Genomic DNA, 15,728 nt, shown 5'->3' on the forward strand with positions numbered 1-15,728 from the left:
ACATTCCCAGTTTTCCCACTGTAAATACATCTTTAAACTAAAGCTTTTCTAAGCCTATTATTCTAATAGATTACCCAAACCACTACCCTCTTCAATTCATAACCTTTTTAGTGATAATTCAGATCTCTACATGTCATGAGCATGTTTTTCTAACTGACATGTCGCTATACGTTGTGCTCCTCCATCCATCATGGTGAATATTGATCCATTAGTCTTGAGTCATAAGTATTTTTTTTCCACCACTGACCTTTTGCTCTCAGGCGTTCAGATGGATTCATACTTCACCGGAATCTTGTTAAAGAAACCCTCTTATGGGAAATGCTGGTGTTATTTGATTAACACTCATCGCTCTCCCTGTGCATCTCGTGGCCATTTCCTCCTCATGTATCTTCTCATTACACCAAACACGTCAGGTTGGAAGATGAAGGGAATCAATAAGTGTTTCACATTATAGGGTAATCTTTAATGAGATGATATCATGATGACGATGATTGTCTGCAACAAGTTAGCAGAGGACTTTTATTATTGGGTTGAGTGTATGAAATACATGAACATACAGTTTGCCCAGTTTGTGAATCTGCTTTTCAGGACTGAATTCTCAAATATCTTCTGCTCTGAAATATTTTTAGAAAATAAACATCCTCCAGGTGGTTTTACAGTCATCTAAGAAACAGGTTTATTGACACAGTTCAACAGTGGAGGTGCATCGAGGTTTCAGACGAAAGATGAACCCACTGCGCATGCAGAGACTCTGAGAGAGCCGGCTGGCTTTCTTTGAGCAGGTTTCCTCCGTCCATGTTCTCGGTCAGTTTATCCACCCAACAGGAGCCCGTCACTGAGCTGTCGCAGACTCCTCACTCAGAAGTTCTGTCATTGCCAGTCAGGTGGTTTTAGGAAAGTACCCACACGTGGCCCGGTGAGGACAGAGAGAACTGTGATGACATCACAGTGGGACACCTTCTGAAAGGTCTGAGTGGACGGAGCCGAAACTGTTGATGTAGCTGAGCTCTGTGGGAATGGGCACTGTGGGCTCATTGATAACCTGTACGGGACAATTAAAGAGGAAGGTGTTATTGAAATAGACGTAAATACCTTTCACACTATGCCCTGCTTATTTTTACACCATGCCTTATTTTAAAAAAATTCAATATATAATGCTGCACAGGCAATGCTACTGCAGCGTTATATTTTGCATTTTTTAAAGCAATACTACAAACTGATTTCTATGGAGGATTTGAAGGCACAATGCAACCAAATACATTGTGTTTTTAACATGAATCACAGTTTAACCTTCTGAAAATAAAGACACAAAAAGCTAAATTTCAAGCTCATGTGTTTGGCATTAGGATCCGAGTGCCCCGTGTTACCCATATTCTTGGTTCCTTTCCAATCCATTCATTAATGGGCAGGAAAAGAGGTAATGGTGATGAGACTAATTAGTAATAAATAAAGTAACATAGTACACAACGTATTGAGTATATTTCAAAGAAATTGTTCCATCGATTGTTATCAATCAAGTAGGTTATTAAAAACTCAGAAGCTACTTGTCAATTTATAAAATGAGAGTAATGTTATTCTTTTTTAAATCAAAAATAAATTTAATTAAATAAAATAGCAAACTGCACATTCACACATATCTGTATGGATTTTCAAATCATGTTTGTGAAAATGATTGTTTATTAGCTCTTTGTGAGATATAAAACCCACTAATGATCAGTCAACTGCCACAAACACAAATGGATTTATACAGTGCTGAGTAATAAATACATATGTGATGCCTCCACTCACTTCATCAAACTTTCTATCACTGTAGACTTCGTTCTTGTCAATAAAGGTCAGCATGATCCAGTCACAGAAGATGGTACACTGGAGGGTTGAAACGAGAAGTGGTAACAGTTGTAAAGGAAAATCTGTCGCTTTAAAATCTGAAGATTAGAAAGAAGAGAGGTAATCGCTCACAATCCCAACTGAGGTCAAGGCAGTCACTGTGCTGATGATGGTTGGGATGGGACTCAATTTACCAGCCTGCAAAGAAATGAGTTGTGAATGATACGAATATATAGTAAAAATACTGCAGAGGTGATGGAGGGTCCGCTCACGTGACCGTGAACAATGACGTCCAGTCGGATGCCGTAGGCCTTGATCAGTGTCCGAGAGTTGACCCCGTTCTTACTGTAATATTTGGCAAATCTGGACAAATGCACACAAAGGACAAATACAGGACCACAGTTTCATATGTTAGTCATACATAGGTTTAAAATGTCAGTGTTTGAGGTTGGAGCTCACCTATAATAGTATCCACTGCTGTCCTGATCCTTTCGGAGATCAAGACGACGGAAGGAGTATGTAGGTTTACAGTGTGAAACATCCAGGTCCAGGTTACACCTCCAGTTTATGAAAACCCCTATCACGCCTCCCTGAGCAAAAACACCAGTGACCAATCACATCTTCCCATCTCCAGGTCATTTTTAACACCTCTGTGTGCCATTAAAAATACGTGATTCAAACATTTATATATTCCTAAAATCAGAAATCTACAACACAGATGTCAAACTCACAGTCTTGCAGAGCTCACTGAAAGTCTCCTTCGCTTTATCTGCGATGTATCCCAGACGGAACCTTGGACAGTAGGGCGCTTTCTCCTCATCATAGTGACAGTTACTGAGGTATTTCTTGTCCTTTTGGTCTTTTAGGTTTCCCCTGCCAAAGATAAGAAGAGGTCTGACTTTCCTCGCCAATGTGTGTGTGTGTATGTGTGTGTATGTGTGTGCGAGGATGTACTTTACTTCCGTGCTTTTAATTTAGGGAAGTGAATGGAGTTCCTGATGAGCACTGTGAAGTTGATCGCCTCCATTAATGGTGGTTCGCTGTTGAAGACACCAAATAATCATGAAACCATAATCTTATCAAATTCAATCTTATAATCTCTAACCACAATAGACACTGTTGTGTCCGTCGATTTGTCAGATCTATGACCGAGGGAAACACTTACCCACGTCTTTTATCTACTCCCCACACTACTCTTTATGTTTACTCCCATGTGTATGTTTATGATTGGTTGCTATGTCTATGTAATATTGATCTTTATCATTGATACTGGGCATTGCTACTATTTTCAAGGGTACTTCACACTTTTATGAATCCAGTTTCATTAGTGCTACTTTTCCCTTATTATTACACAAAAATAATTTTACACAAAAGTAATTGTGTGATAACCTGAATACTGAAGGTGGTGGTGATGTAAAGGTTTGGCCCAGTCATCACTGGTCTCCCTGTTGTGTGTGGCTCCTAAACACTTGCAACCCCTTAAAACCAAGTACTTTCGGCTTGTGACCGCTCCCATTGGGTGGACAGTTAAACCAAGAGGGGATTTTTCCTTCTAGAACAAAAGATAGTAAAAATAAATGTCATTAATTCACTGGTCTGGGTTGTGTCCTATTTTTTTAGATTTGATGAAGTTGGTGCACGTTGCTTATGATAAAAAAAAATATTCTACCAAGTAATATATTTTTCTCCCAATTATCTTATATTTTAAGATACAGCCAGCTGCCTCTACTTTTTTTTTAATATTGTTTATGCATCAACAAATTTGGTTTCTTTGTCTTCCAGGTCCTCTGACACCTTATATTCGATTATTGATTGATCCAAATAAACCTGACAAAAATGTTCCTTATCCACTGGGTGGTGATTGTGCCTCCCCTGTCTTACCGTACTACAGCGTATTCTTCAACAGGACACCAGGTTTCGATCTCGCAGGTTTTGAAAGTGTGGTTATAATACTGAATACATCTGCCCGTCCTCCTGCCTGTAAGAAATTGATTAAAACAAAGGAAAACTGAGGCAAATATAAACCAACAAGACACAAGGAAAGATATAATGAGTAATAAAATCAGAACCATGGCCTTTAAAGTCAACCTCCCCTTGGACACAGTCAGAATCTGTTGAACAGTTGGCCCTGGGAACATTGAAATACTAAAATGAAAGGAGACAAATGGGAAAATAAATAAAAAATATGTCTGTGAAACGCATACATTAAATTGTCTTTTCCTGCATACTAGCTGTAGTTGACCTCTCACCTCTGCGCAGGTCCCATGCCTCTGATCATATGTGACCTCTCGTCTTAATATTGCACTAATCACATCACCTCCCTACAAAGAAAATGCAAAAAGTACTCAGAGGTATTCACTCTAACATGAAGCGTTACTGTGATTATGCCAGTGGGGTATATCTGGTGGGAGTGTATTGACTGGGCTGCAGCATTTCCTCGGGCCTCACCTCTGAGGGTCGAACGTACTCCACAGTATCCAGAACATCGTCTCCATGAACCGCTGTGCCTGTCATGACAGTGTAAACGGAGCTCTCCGGATGGGTCTCACTCTCTTGGTATGCTTTCTCAATTATAAACACGTACCTTCAGGGCAACAGAACAGACGGGGGCAATATCACGTTTTCTGTTCTTATAAATACATTTTTACAGGAGGTGTCGAATTACCATGGATCTGTTAAAGCCCTCATTACTGACACCAAGGGAAGATGACCCACTTCAACCACACAATTGAAGACATCTCATCTATGAGATCATTTAAGATCTGAAACAATAAGAGGAGTAATTTAATTATCGCAAACTCTCGTTCATACTTTACTGCAATTCCTAAAAGATGCATTCAAACAAATATTATATATAATTCTGATCACAAAATATGAAGAGAAATAAACAAATTGAAGTTATCAAAGCTTTTGAATTTCACAGATTGTCCCTATATCACATAAAGAGAACATGCAAATACACAAAAATTATGCTTACCAGATAAAGTAGGTCATCACGAGAAACTGAACGCTCCTGTAAATGATTCCAAGAGTTCTGTTTCTAATCACCATCACCTTTGGTGTCTCATAGTCCAAGAAACCAACAAAATAGTCCTTGATAAACTCACGGAGTTGCATGATGAAAGTATGAAACACTTCCCCCATCTCCTGATTTGTTGTTGAGGTCCAATTTCTTTATGTTTCTGTCTGAATCTGCCTTTTTATTTTCTCCCACTGTTTCTTGTTGTCACCCTCTGCTCTGGTCTGCATCTCTCCAGCATCCCTGGTACCAGTGAGGGTGGGGGGAGCAGAGAATGGGGTGGGGTTTCAGTTGTGGTAGAAATATTTTTTTAGGCAATTCAAACATTTTCTTGTCTCAAATATAATGAGTGTGTCCAGGCACATGCGCAGATATTTTGGGGGGCAGGTGCTCAAACCAAAAAAAGGGCACCCATTTCGCCAGAATTATTAAATTAAAAATAATAATAACTCAAATTATCAATTTGAATAAATAAATTAATGACAGGCAAAAACAGACAAAACAAGGCCATATTGAATAACCAAATAATATGTTAATGTTAGGGCTAGTGATGTGATGGGCTCCTCTGGACCAGTTAGGGTTACTGATTCTCCCTGTTACAAGTTGATGGCCTGATCCAAGATAAAAGAGAGCTGCTAGCCTGAGCTGCTTGCTGCAGTTCCCTATCATTCTGCTTTTGGAGTCTCTCTTTTCTTGGCATCATGCTGCAAATTTTGTAAATGAGATAAATAAATGTTTTGCATAATAATCAAGAGTGACTTACACAATCTCTATAAAGCTGACAACACAGTACACACACATTTTTTTTACTGTTTTCTGACCCGAGTCTGTCTGTCTGTCTGTCTGTCTGTCTGTCTGTCTATCTGTCTCCCTTTCTCTCTTCATTAAACATGACAAACGTCAGTAAACAGCTGGACAAGGCTTTGAAATCACTGAGTTTTTTGTTTGTTTATTTTTTAGGAAACGTCAGACCAGTTGCGACATAATGTTTTCAGCGGCGCTAATGTTGTGGTTCATTTATCACCAAACAACGTCGGGGGATTGCACAAACACCGTCATTACCTGTTTGTCTGATGCTGCGGGGATTGTTGTGCAAGTTCACACCTCTCATTAACTAGTTCATAGTTCAGTTCACGTCATAGTTTTAAGGTGGAAAGTGAGAATGAAAGACTTAACTTGTTAAAGAAAACCGTATCCATCACTACCCCTTGCCTTTACTGTCGGAATCTTTATTAGACAGTGTGTACAAATCCCTCAGATAATAATAAGGTGCATCGGATCTCGGATGTAGTTGCTGAGTCCGCGTCTCTGCTTTCTCTTGCCATATGTGTAAGAGACTGAGAGCTGTTGTGTTGCAGGTATGGCCTGCCCCTTTAAGGAAAGTTTGTAGTGTGTGACGTAGTGCACCTGGGTATTGTGGGAAAAGACGCTAAAAGTGTCTGTATAACGAGAAGTGACGGACCACCTAGAGGTGATTCGAGTGTTGCTCCTGCTGTATATCCGAGAAATGAAGTGGCCTCCTTCCAAGTAAAGAAACATCTCCTCCTCCTTATTCACGGAGCGGTCCGGACGGCTGGTTACCGGCCAGACAGCGAGCCAAGATAACCAGTGACAGGGGCGGCACCTGGTACAGGCGACATAGGAGACTGACTTATCATGACGTGACACATGCAATGTAAAACAATACATTAACGTCACACCATCATCCTCTGACCCCGGGGACGCACCGGAGATAGAAGAGCTGCGAAAAGCGTCCTTTCCTCGCCCATGTTAAATACTTGGGCTGTTCGCACCGGCAGCGTAGTGCAGGGAAGAACCAGGAAGCGCCACGGCCACACACACACACAAGCACATCATCTCCTGTGAGGGGGGGTGGCGGCTACAGGCTTGCTTAGGTCAGTCACCTGTAACCAGTATCATTTACCCCTGAACCAGCGCGGAGAAATGATGAAAAATTTAATATAAAATTAAATATAAAAACAATAAAATTAAATTAAAATAAAAAAACTGTACACATCCTGCGCAGAAGCCCATTGCGCACTTCCTGTGCAGAAGCCTACTGCGGAATTGCGGGCGCAGTTTTTTGTTTGTTTTTTTTTATAATATTTTCCCCTGCTTTTATATTTAATTAATTTAAATTTACATGGTGTAATATATTCTGCAATTAATAGGAGATAGAATGCCAATTTTAATCCGGGTCTCTCTTGTTGGATAGAGGACGCCCTGTCGATTAGGCCACACCGCTTGATGGTTGCAACGGAATTAAGTACATTAATAATATTGACAATTATTACTAAAACGTCAGAGACAATATTTTCTACTTTACTACGTATATTTGACAGCCTTACTTAAAAGTTACTTTTAGATTTTTGGCTTTGAGATACTGGATGATTTAACATACTTTAAAAACCTATTACTAGAGAATAACCCAGTACTTTTCCAACCTTGTCTTCTGACGCCTTACAAGAATCAGTCGGCTGTGATGTCCTGTGGCTGCCCCCTGCTGGCTGCTGGGTTCCTCTACTGCTCTAACTTGGTTTGTGCAGCTTGTGATTAACCAAAGTTGTCCATAAAAGAAAATCTTTAATATCCTTCAAGAGCAATTTGATGTACAACCAGCAGTCATCAATTGATGACAGAGAGAGTAATTTTTATTCTTAAATATTGATGAATGAAGAAAAAATTGGGCTCCAGCAGAAGGGCAATTTTCTCATCCAGGGCAAAAGGGCCAGTGCTTAAGAAGCACTAGGGATCTATCTGTGCACGTGCCTGACTGTGTCATTATATTTGATATACAGCAATAGGTATAGGAAAATATATAACAACTTGGTACTTGTTAACAGTTTTTTTTTTCATTTGTAAGTGAATTAATTTAGAATTTAGGATTAAGTGACCTTTTGAACATAGACTTTTAAATATATATATTAGATTTTCTAGTGTTTTCTCAGTTTTTTCGGTTTAGCCTTTTTGCAATCATTTTAGTTTCCTGTATTTTGCACGTTTGTATTTTTTGAAGGAACCCAACCCCATAATTTAAGGACTCTTTTGTTTTGCTACTGAGTTTGTTTTGCCTCCGTAACTTGTATGATCAATTGAATAACATATACTTTTACTTTCACACAGGGAAGTTTTTTCTCTTATTTTATTTCTTTTTTTAAACAGGCGGACAAACGGAACCTTGTCAGGGTCCTGCTTCCTGCTCGCACGTCAAAGCACACGTGCATCGACTACGTGGGGCCGTTGCTAACGTTGTGTACACACGCGAATTGTGTGTTTCGTTACGAATTGCCTTTTCTAAACGTGTGTAGAGATTCAGATACCGTTCAGTAATGGGAGGTCTTCAGAAGAAAAAGGTAAGAGTCGCTTTGGGGCTAATGTCAGGCGCGGGGATATGAAATATCAGGATAGCAGCCTGGTTAGCTAGTTAGCTAACAGAGCTAGCTGAAGTTTGTTTTTCTACAATCGTGTTGGTGCAGTTGAGATTTGAAGACGTAGATGTTCTGTTGTTCACTCGACTAATCAATCATTTAAGATGGTTTGTGGGAGTTTGATGTGAGCCTATGTTCTTGTTGTGCAGTATGAGAGGGGATCTGCCACCAACTACATCACCAGAAACAAAGCTCGCAAGAAGTTACAGCTGAGCCTCCCGGATTTCAGGTAACATCACAATGCTCAGTTATTAATCTGAATTTTACATCGACGTCATCTCAGTTGATGATCCATGATAAACATACACGTAAGATTATTGAAGTCTGATTAAAAAAATGGCCCTACAATAAATTCTTGCTCAATAAATGTTATTGTTATGTAATATAGAGAACACTTGAGTCAATTTGGAGATAATTCTTGGAATTGTGTTGCAATATACTATTGAATGTGTATATTTCAATCGTAACAGTAGCACACTAGAGAATTTGCTTCAGGAGGCCTGGCTGGAGAGATGCTCTCAGTAATAAGCCATGAAAAATGACTCCTGATTCTTGTTTTCAGGCGACTGTGCATCCTCAAAGGAATCTACCCTCATGAGCCCAAGCACAAGAAGAAGGTGAACAAGGGCTCCACGGCCCCCAGGACCTTCTACCTGCTCAAAGACATCCGCTTCCTGCTGCATGAGCCCATCGTTGGCAGGTTCAGAGACTACAAGGTAGAACAGACATATTTATCACTGTTTGTTTTTTTTTAAATATCCACACCAATACAACAGTTTTGAAAGTAAAAGTTGATTTCTGTTATTTGTGTAAAATGTTCTTAACTTATATTGCTTCCTTCCTTGCATACTAGATAGTATTTTTTCCCCTCTATAGCAGTTCCTTGATTAATTTTTTTTTTCAATTATGGTATTGAGTATGAACACTTATTCTTTTGTCAATATGTTGTCTTAACAGGTGTTTGTACGCAAACTTAAGAGGGCTTATGGAAAAACCGAGTGGTCTGCAGTTGAGAGACTGAAGGAGAACAAGCCCACCTATAAACTGGACCACATCATCAAAGAAAGGTGAGTCCTAGTCTCCGCAGTCCACCTTGGATTTTCTCTGGATAATCAAATTGGAGAACTGCTAACTGAGTCTTTTGTAATCAAAGAGATTCAAAATAAATAATTATTTATCAAGTTGAATTGCCTCACATGTGCTCCTCTATCCGACAGGTACCCAAGCTTCATCGACGCCCTTCGTGATATTGACGACTCCCTCTGCATGTGCTTCCTCTTCTCCACCTTCGCCCGGACAGGAAAATGCCACGTGCAGACCATCCAGCTGTGTCGACGCCTCACCGTGGAGTGGATGAACTATGTGGTTGCAGCTCGTGCTCTCAGAAAGGTGCTTATGCATATTTTTTGGGGGGGGGGCGGGGGGCTGTATTGATATGAACTGAGTTAATTTACCTCTGATTGACAATGCATTTAACACTTTCCTCTTCATGACAGGTTTTCATCTCCATCAAGGGAATATATTACCAGGCTGAGGTGATGGGACAGCTCACTACGTGGCTGGTGCCATACCAGTTCTCCCATGATGTAAGTGCAGAATGATGAAATTATGCAATTAATAATCACCAAAATAGCTTTTTGCGCATTGTGGGCTTCGTTAAGTAATTTAACCATTGAGACTTAGATGAACCTTCTTTTTTTGCATTTTTAGCACCCAACAGATGTCGATTACAGAGTAATGGCAACATTCACAGAGTTGTACACCACTCTCCTGGGATTCATCAACTTCAGACTGTACCATTCCCTCAACCTGCTCTACCCACCAAAGGTATATTGGATTTTGAGAACGAGGACCAATGTCAATCTTGGGGAAAAGCTCTTCAGATATTAATCCAACACATCTTTCCTTGTAAAATGTTTGGTATAATCAGTAAAACTAGTTTTGTCACACAGTTGGAATATATGTAAACTTGATCATTCCTGTATGAATAAATTAGGGATCCAGAAGTACATCAACATAAGTAAAAACAAGTTTGAAGATTGTCTCCACTGTGGATATCGCTCCATCAAATCTTCATGGTCAATAATCTCACTTGTTTTCTGCCTCAATACGACATAAGATATGATAAAATACCCTTTTATTCAATTGCTTTAAAGTCTTCTCCATAAATATTACTTCATACGTCTGGATGGATGTAAACTGCAACTTGCCTGGTTTGCATCTGTGCTCTGTTGACGTCATCTCTCTTTTTACAGCTGGACAGTAAAGCAGAGTCAGAGTTGAAGGAGGAGAATGAGGAGGACTATGCCATGAATTCAGAATGCTACTTGGAGGTGAGGCTCTTTATCTTGAATGTTTTAATGGAGTAATTACTCTTATCCTTTTTTGTATCTATTAAATAATATCCATTAAATATGTATATACATTTTCTTTATGTATTTATTGTACATCTGTCTTGAATGAGGCAGATTTTTAACAAGTCCCTCAATGAATAAAGGGACTTTTTGTCTGAATGCATTTAGTTTGTGACTATTCCTTGGGTCAGGTAGGACATCCATCCATCCTGATGCAAAGGAGGGTTTCTAAACCCATTTTGTTAGCAGCAGAGTAAAAATACATTAACTAAGAACAATGGTACACACTTTCTTCATTTTGAGGTCATAATTATAAGTTAGCAGTATCTTAAGTTATTTATTCAGTGCACATGTAAATAATTACCTTTAGTACTGATGCTCTAATTCTGTTGTTTTTGTCTGAGCAGAAACTGTCAGCTCTGAGCGCAAGTCTGGCACGGGTAGTTTCTACTGCCGAGGAGGAAGATGCTGAACTCGACCAGTTTCCTGTTGAAGGGGTAAGAAAACCAGTTAAAAACATATGATTTTAAATATACTAAGAACAAAACAGATATCAAACCTATGACACTGAGATGTGTCATTTGAACATGCAGAATAACATGAGCCAATGCTGAACATGCCCCAAAACAGTTACATGTATAGAGTGAGTAGTAGTAGTAGAGCAAACTTGGTTCTAAAGTTTTGTCCCAAGACTGAACCAAACCTCCGCCAGAGCTGAGAAGCCAGAAGGGTGGATTGGCTCATCTCCCATCATGGGATGGTGACCTGGACTGAAGCAGACATAACAGGAGAGCAGAGCTGGGTGTTACAACCTGGCTCTCCAAGGTTAGAAAGGTGGAGCCTTGGCTGTTGACAGGAGGACATGCAAAGTTAGCTTAGCCACCAGGGGAACGCAAGTGATACAGTAGATGGACTATACTCCAAAATGTACAGAGCTGGAGTTAAATATGGATCTGTTAAGTTAGCCCAGAAGATCGTCCAACTCGTTCAGTTAAGCATTGATTCTGCAACACTGGTTGATGAACCGAAAAGCTGCTAATATTGGCTCAACTTCTTTCTATAATAACTTATTATCCAGACACGTCTCCGTGGTCAGAGGTGAGAGGTTTTATCTTTTCAGAGGAGTTTAAACTTTTAGGTGTGAGTCTTGGGATTACAGCTTCTTGTTTGGTTGTTAAGGACAAGGTATCCAGCACCCTGTGGAGCTTGTTTTGCTCAACTGGATTGAGCTCCACTTCAGGGACTGTTCTGAAACCAAGAAACCTTTTAGGGACCTGCATGTCATTAACATGAGCTCAGTTCCCATTTGGGTTCTTGGATTGGAAAACAATGAGTCATACTGCACTTTTAAGCACACAAAAATGTGGGTTGGGGGTGTCTGCGCTTATCCTCCCTAATAGGTCCAATACAATCATGGTGACTGCTGCAGAACTGTCTCAAGAAGTTTATAGAACCACTCAATTGTACAAACAAAATATTGACGTTTTAAATCCCTCAGTGACTTATTTTCACTTTTTATGATTGAACCAAGAATACAGGGAACAGACTTTTAGTGCACGATTTTAGCTTCTAGCGTCGTAGTCCTTGGGATTGGATGAATGGCCACACCATTTTGGAGTCATTGTTATTAAAGGAATTTGTTTTATTTTCATAGTTGTGCAACACCGTTTGGAAAGTTAAATCGATTTATACGGCAGTGAACAGTAGTACAATGTCTTGGCTTCTTGTGGCACTGCATTAATGGGATTATAAGAAACCATGACCAAAAAAATCATTAACTTTCCCTTTCTTCTGTTCTGCAGGAAGAAATGGAAAATTTGGAGGCAAAAGAAAAGGAACAGAAACAGCAGGAGGCCCAGAAGAAGCTCTTTGAGGGCCTCAAGTTCTTCGTCAACAGAGAAGTTCCTCGAGAGTCTTTGGCTTTTGTCATCAGGTGAGTGAAACCTGCTGCAGTGAAGACGTTTATAAGCAGAAATAATGAATCCTCATAACTGATGCAAAGCCTATTTTTTAAATGATCTGTTTGCTGCTGCTGCCTTCCAGGTGTTTTGGTGGCGAGGTGTCATGGGACAAGTCTGTTTGCATTGGTAGCACATATGAGGTGTCCGAAGAAACAATCACACATCAAATTGTTGACAGGCCCAACGTCGACAAACAATATATCAACAGGTAAAATAAAGATTTTGTTGTTATAGCATTTTCTTTTCAGGCATGTAGAATGTTTTAATAAAACAAATGACAGTTACAGCATATTTCAGACTGTTCAGGAAGTCTGAGCTGAGTCATTGTCTCTTCTCAACTTTACCATATCCTTTTCAATGCCTCCTTCAACATTGGCTCTCTTGCCTCAAACACAGTCATGGTTTTTGACCAACCTGTCCCTGTTCTTTGCCAACTCACATTGGCTTTGTAAGAGGCTTATGTCATATCCTTGTTGTTTCAGGTACTACATCCAGCCCCAGTGGGTGTATGATTGCATCAACGCCAAGATCCTCCTGCCTGTGGAGGACTACTTCATCGGAGTGACTCTGCCTCCTCACCTCTCTCCGTTTGTGGAGGAGAAGGAGGGCGACTACGTGCCCCCTGAGAAAGTGAAGATCTTGGCCTTACAACGTGGAGAAAAACCTGGTATGACCTGAGACATTCCTCTGCTATCTCAGCTTTCATCCTCTATAAAAAATAATAATTAAACACTTGTTCATGTTCATTCAATTAGTGTTTTAAATCAGGATTTAGATTTTCTTAGCCTGAAATCCATGGACACACAGATGGCTATTAAGTTCAGGCAAAGTCTAAAAGCAATTGACTGCAGCAGTATTGAATGAGAAGATGCATGAGAGTTGTGTTAAATCGGTAGTAGTCAGGTTTGATACTAATTAATGATCTTTCTGTACATTTCTTCCTTCATAGCCCACGAACAGGAGGATGAGGAGGAAGAAGAGGAAGATGAAGAGGAGGATGAAGAAGAAGAAGACGAGGAGGAAGAGGGTGACATCGATGATGGTGATGATGACCTAGAGGCAGAAGAGAAGAAGCTTAAGAAGATGGAAGAACAAAGAGCTCAGGGCAAGGTAAAAGATCCGCATCTCTTGCCACTTGTTTGTTTATTTTTTTATAAATGTGTGCAGCCATTATTGACTTGTCTTCTTCCTTTTAGTCTCTGCAAGTCAAAGTGACGCCTGGAAAAATGAAGGTAGAAAACCCAGTACGTTTGGAGGAGGAGGAGAAAGCAGAGGAGAAGCGACTTGCCATTATGATGATGAAGAAAAAGGAGAAGTACCTCTACGACAAGATCATGTTCGGAAAGAAAAGAAAAATCCGAGAGGTTCGATTATTTATTCCTATTGATTATGGTTTCACATGAAGATAAGACGGTTTGTGCAGCTCTGTGAAAAGATAACATGCTCACATTCCTTTTTATTCAGTATGTCTCACTTATCTCTGCTTGCCAATGTTTGACAGTATTGTGTGGATGTGAAGAGAACTTGTGATCCCAGGGATGAACCTTCTGAGTTCACTGGCCGCTGAAGCTTGTGTGACCTGTGTTAAGCATCTGTTCATTGTCTGCATTCATTCTCTTTCTACAGGCTAACAAGCTGACCGCCAAGAGGAAGGCCCATGATGATTCAGAGAAAGCAAAGAAGAAGAAGACTCGCAAATGACTCGTCTGACTGCATCCTCTTCAGACTGACCCATGCAATTATGTTTATGGGATAGCGTGCATTAGAGGTGGACATGTCCTAAAACCTGCAAGTGCATTCGACATGTCTGAGTGAGTTAGTGCTCATGATGTTTGTGTGATAACTTTCAAGCTGAAATGCAGGAAATGGTTTATTCTAATTGTGTTATAAGTCGTGTAAATGTTTGAATTAATTTTGTTTGTATGAACTCTGTTCTGCTATTCTACATTACACAAGATATTCCACTTTATTTTAAAGTCTGTACTTTAATGAGTGTCTTTTAAAGTAAAAACACCATCTATTAAACCTGTCTCCTGTGATCTTACAAATTTAACACAAGTTGTATAGCTGTTTAGCTGCTATGTTTTTCTTCGCAATGAAATACTGGCTGGTCAATTCGGAGGTTGTTTATTCCTCAAGCAGGACTGTTGATGATGGATGAGCAGCTCATGCTGTCATTTACAACAGATGCTAATAAAGCAAAAGAGATTCAAAGAATTGCACTGGTGGTGGGTCGTCTGGACTGGTGCACGCGATTGGCGGGCGTTGATGACGAAGGAGCGTAAGCCCTTCTGCCCCCTGAGTTGCTGCTTTGATCTCGGTGGGCTGAAGGCCAGGCCAGTCATGTTGCGCACTTCTCAATCTTCCTCATTCAGACTGAGGCACTCTCTGCACCCCCCACCACCACCTCCTCGCACCCTGATCTGCATTCCACGCAGTCCAGCTCTCAGCCTGGCACACCCTGCCCCACAAAGGCCGCAGTGTCGTGCCTGAGCATGATGTCTGTGGGATGATGAGCAGCACAGCTCTAGTGTGTCCTCCAGAGACCGGGGGCCACGAGTAGCGATAGAGCTCCAGGGTACTGAAATGGGAGAGGCTGTATGACCACATATTGCTACATCCTGGATTATAGAGCGAAGTAGACTCATCACCCTTAGTCTAATGTTCATTTAATTCTCTAATCGAGTCTGGGCTGTGCTGCACAAGATAATTTATTGAAATTGGTGATTACACAAGCACAAAATACCTTGTACTAGATCATTATTTGCACATCTGAGGTCAACCGGTTTGATGCACTTGCTGCAACCAATAATACTTGTGTACGCTCTATACTTCCCTCAGTTTAAGATAATTGGGATACCATTGTTATTCAAATTGTTCAAATCCATGCTGGAAAATGTCATGGCTGTGCTGTGTACATTTTGTCCTTGGCACATATAGACATAGCGTACTGAATAAGGCTTTCAAACAATACAGAGAACAGTCTTGATCAAGTGGTACAATCAGAGCCTTTGTGATTGGACTTTCTGCGTATTTTCATTTTATGCCGTTTTGCACCCCTCCTATCAGCTTGCAGTTCAGACTTCTGTGTCTGCACTCAATAGCCCTCTGTATGTCCACACAGAAGAGGGACTATACA

The 15,728-nt window shown here is 40.4% G+C and overlaps 2 protein-coding genes across 2 annotated transcripts; one reads left to right on the top strand and one right to left on the bottom strand.

Annotated features, from left to right (window-relative positions):
- Positions 1-570: 570 nt before the first annotated feature.
- p2rx2 (purinergic receptor P2X, ligand-gated ion channel, 2) lies at positions 571-4,944 on the bottom strand. Its single transcript, XM_062381025.1, has 12 exons — positions 4,805-4,944; positions 4,276-4,411; positions 4,077-4,148; positions 3,897-3,972; positions 3,709-3,805; positions 2,787-2,867; positions 2,559-2,700; positions 2,287-2,417; positions 2,100-2,190; positions 1,960-2,025; positions 1,789-1,866; positions 571-1,042 (listed from the first exon to the last, which is right to left on the bottom strand). Exons 1-12 carry the CDS (start codon positions 4,942-4,944, stop codon positions 944-946), a joined length of 1,209 nt encoding a protein of 402 aa, XP_062237009.1. The 3' UTR covers positions 571-943.
- Positions 4,945-8,040: 3,096 nt separating this feature from the next.
- Positions 8,041-14,614, top strand: pes (pescadillo). The gene is made up of 15 exons (XM_062382044.1): positions 8,041-8,199; positions 8,424-8,503; positions 8,837-8,990; positions 9,232-9,341; positions 9,492-9,663; positions 9,771-9,860; positions 9,985-10,101; positions 10,530-10,607; positions 11,036-11,125; positions 12,431-12,561; positions 12,672-12,797; positions 13,072-13,256; positions 13,539-13,699; positions 13,786-13,953; positions 14,216-14,614. Exons 1-15 carry the CDS (start codon positions 8,176-8,178, stop codon positions 14,288-14,290), a joined length of 1,761 nt encoding a protein of 586 aa, XP_062238028.1. The 5' UTR covers positions 8,041-8,175; the 3' UTR covers positions 14,291-14,614.
- Positions 14,615-15,728: the final 1,114 nt, after the last annotated feature.

The sequence above is a fragment of the Platichthys flesus genome, chromosome 3 (genome assembly GCF_949316205.1).
Source record: "Platichthys flesus chromosome 3, fPlaFle2.1, whole genome shotgun sequence".
Taxonomy (NCBI): domain Eukaryota; kingdom Metazoa; phylum Chordata; class Actinopteri; order Pleuronectiformes; family Pleuronectidae; genus Platichthys; species Platichthys flesus.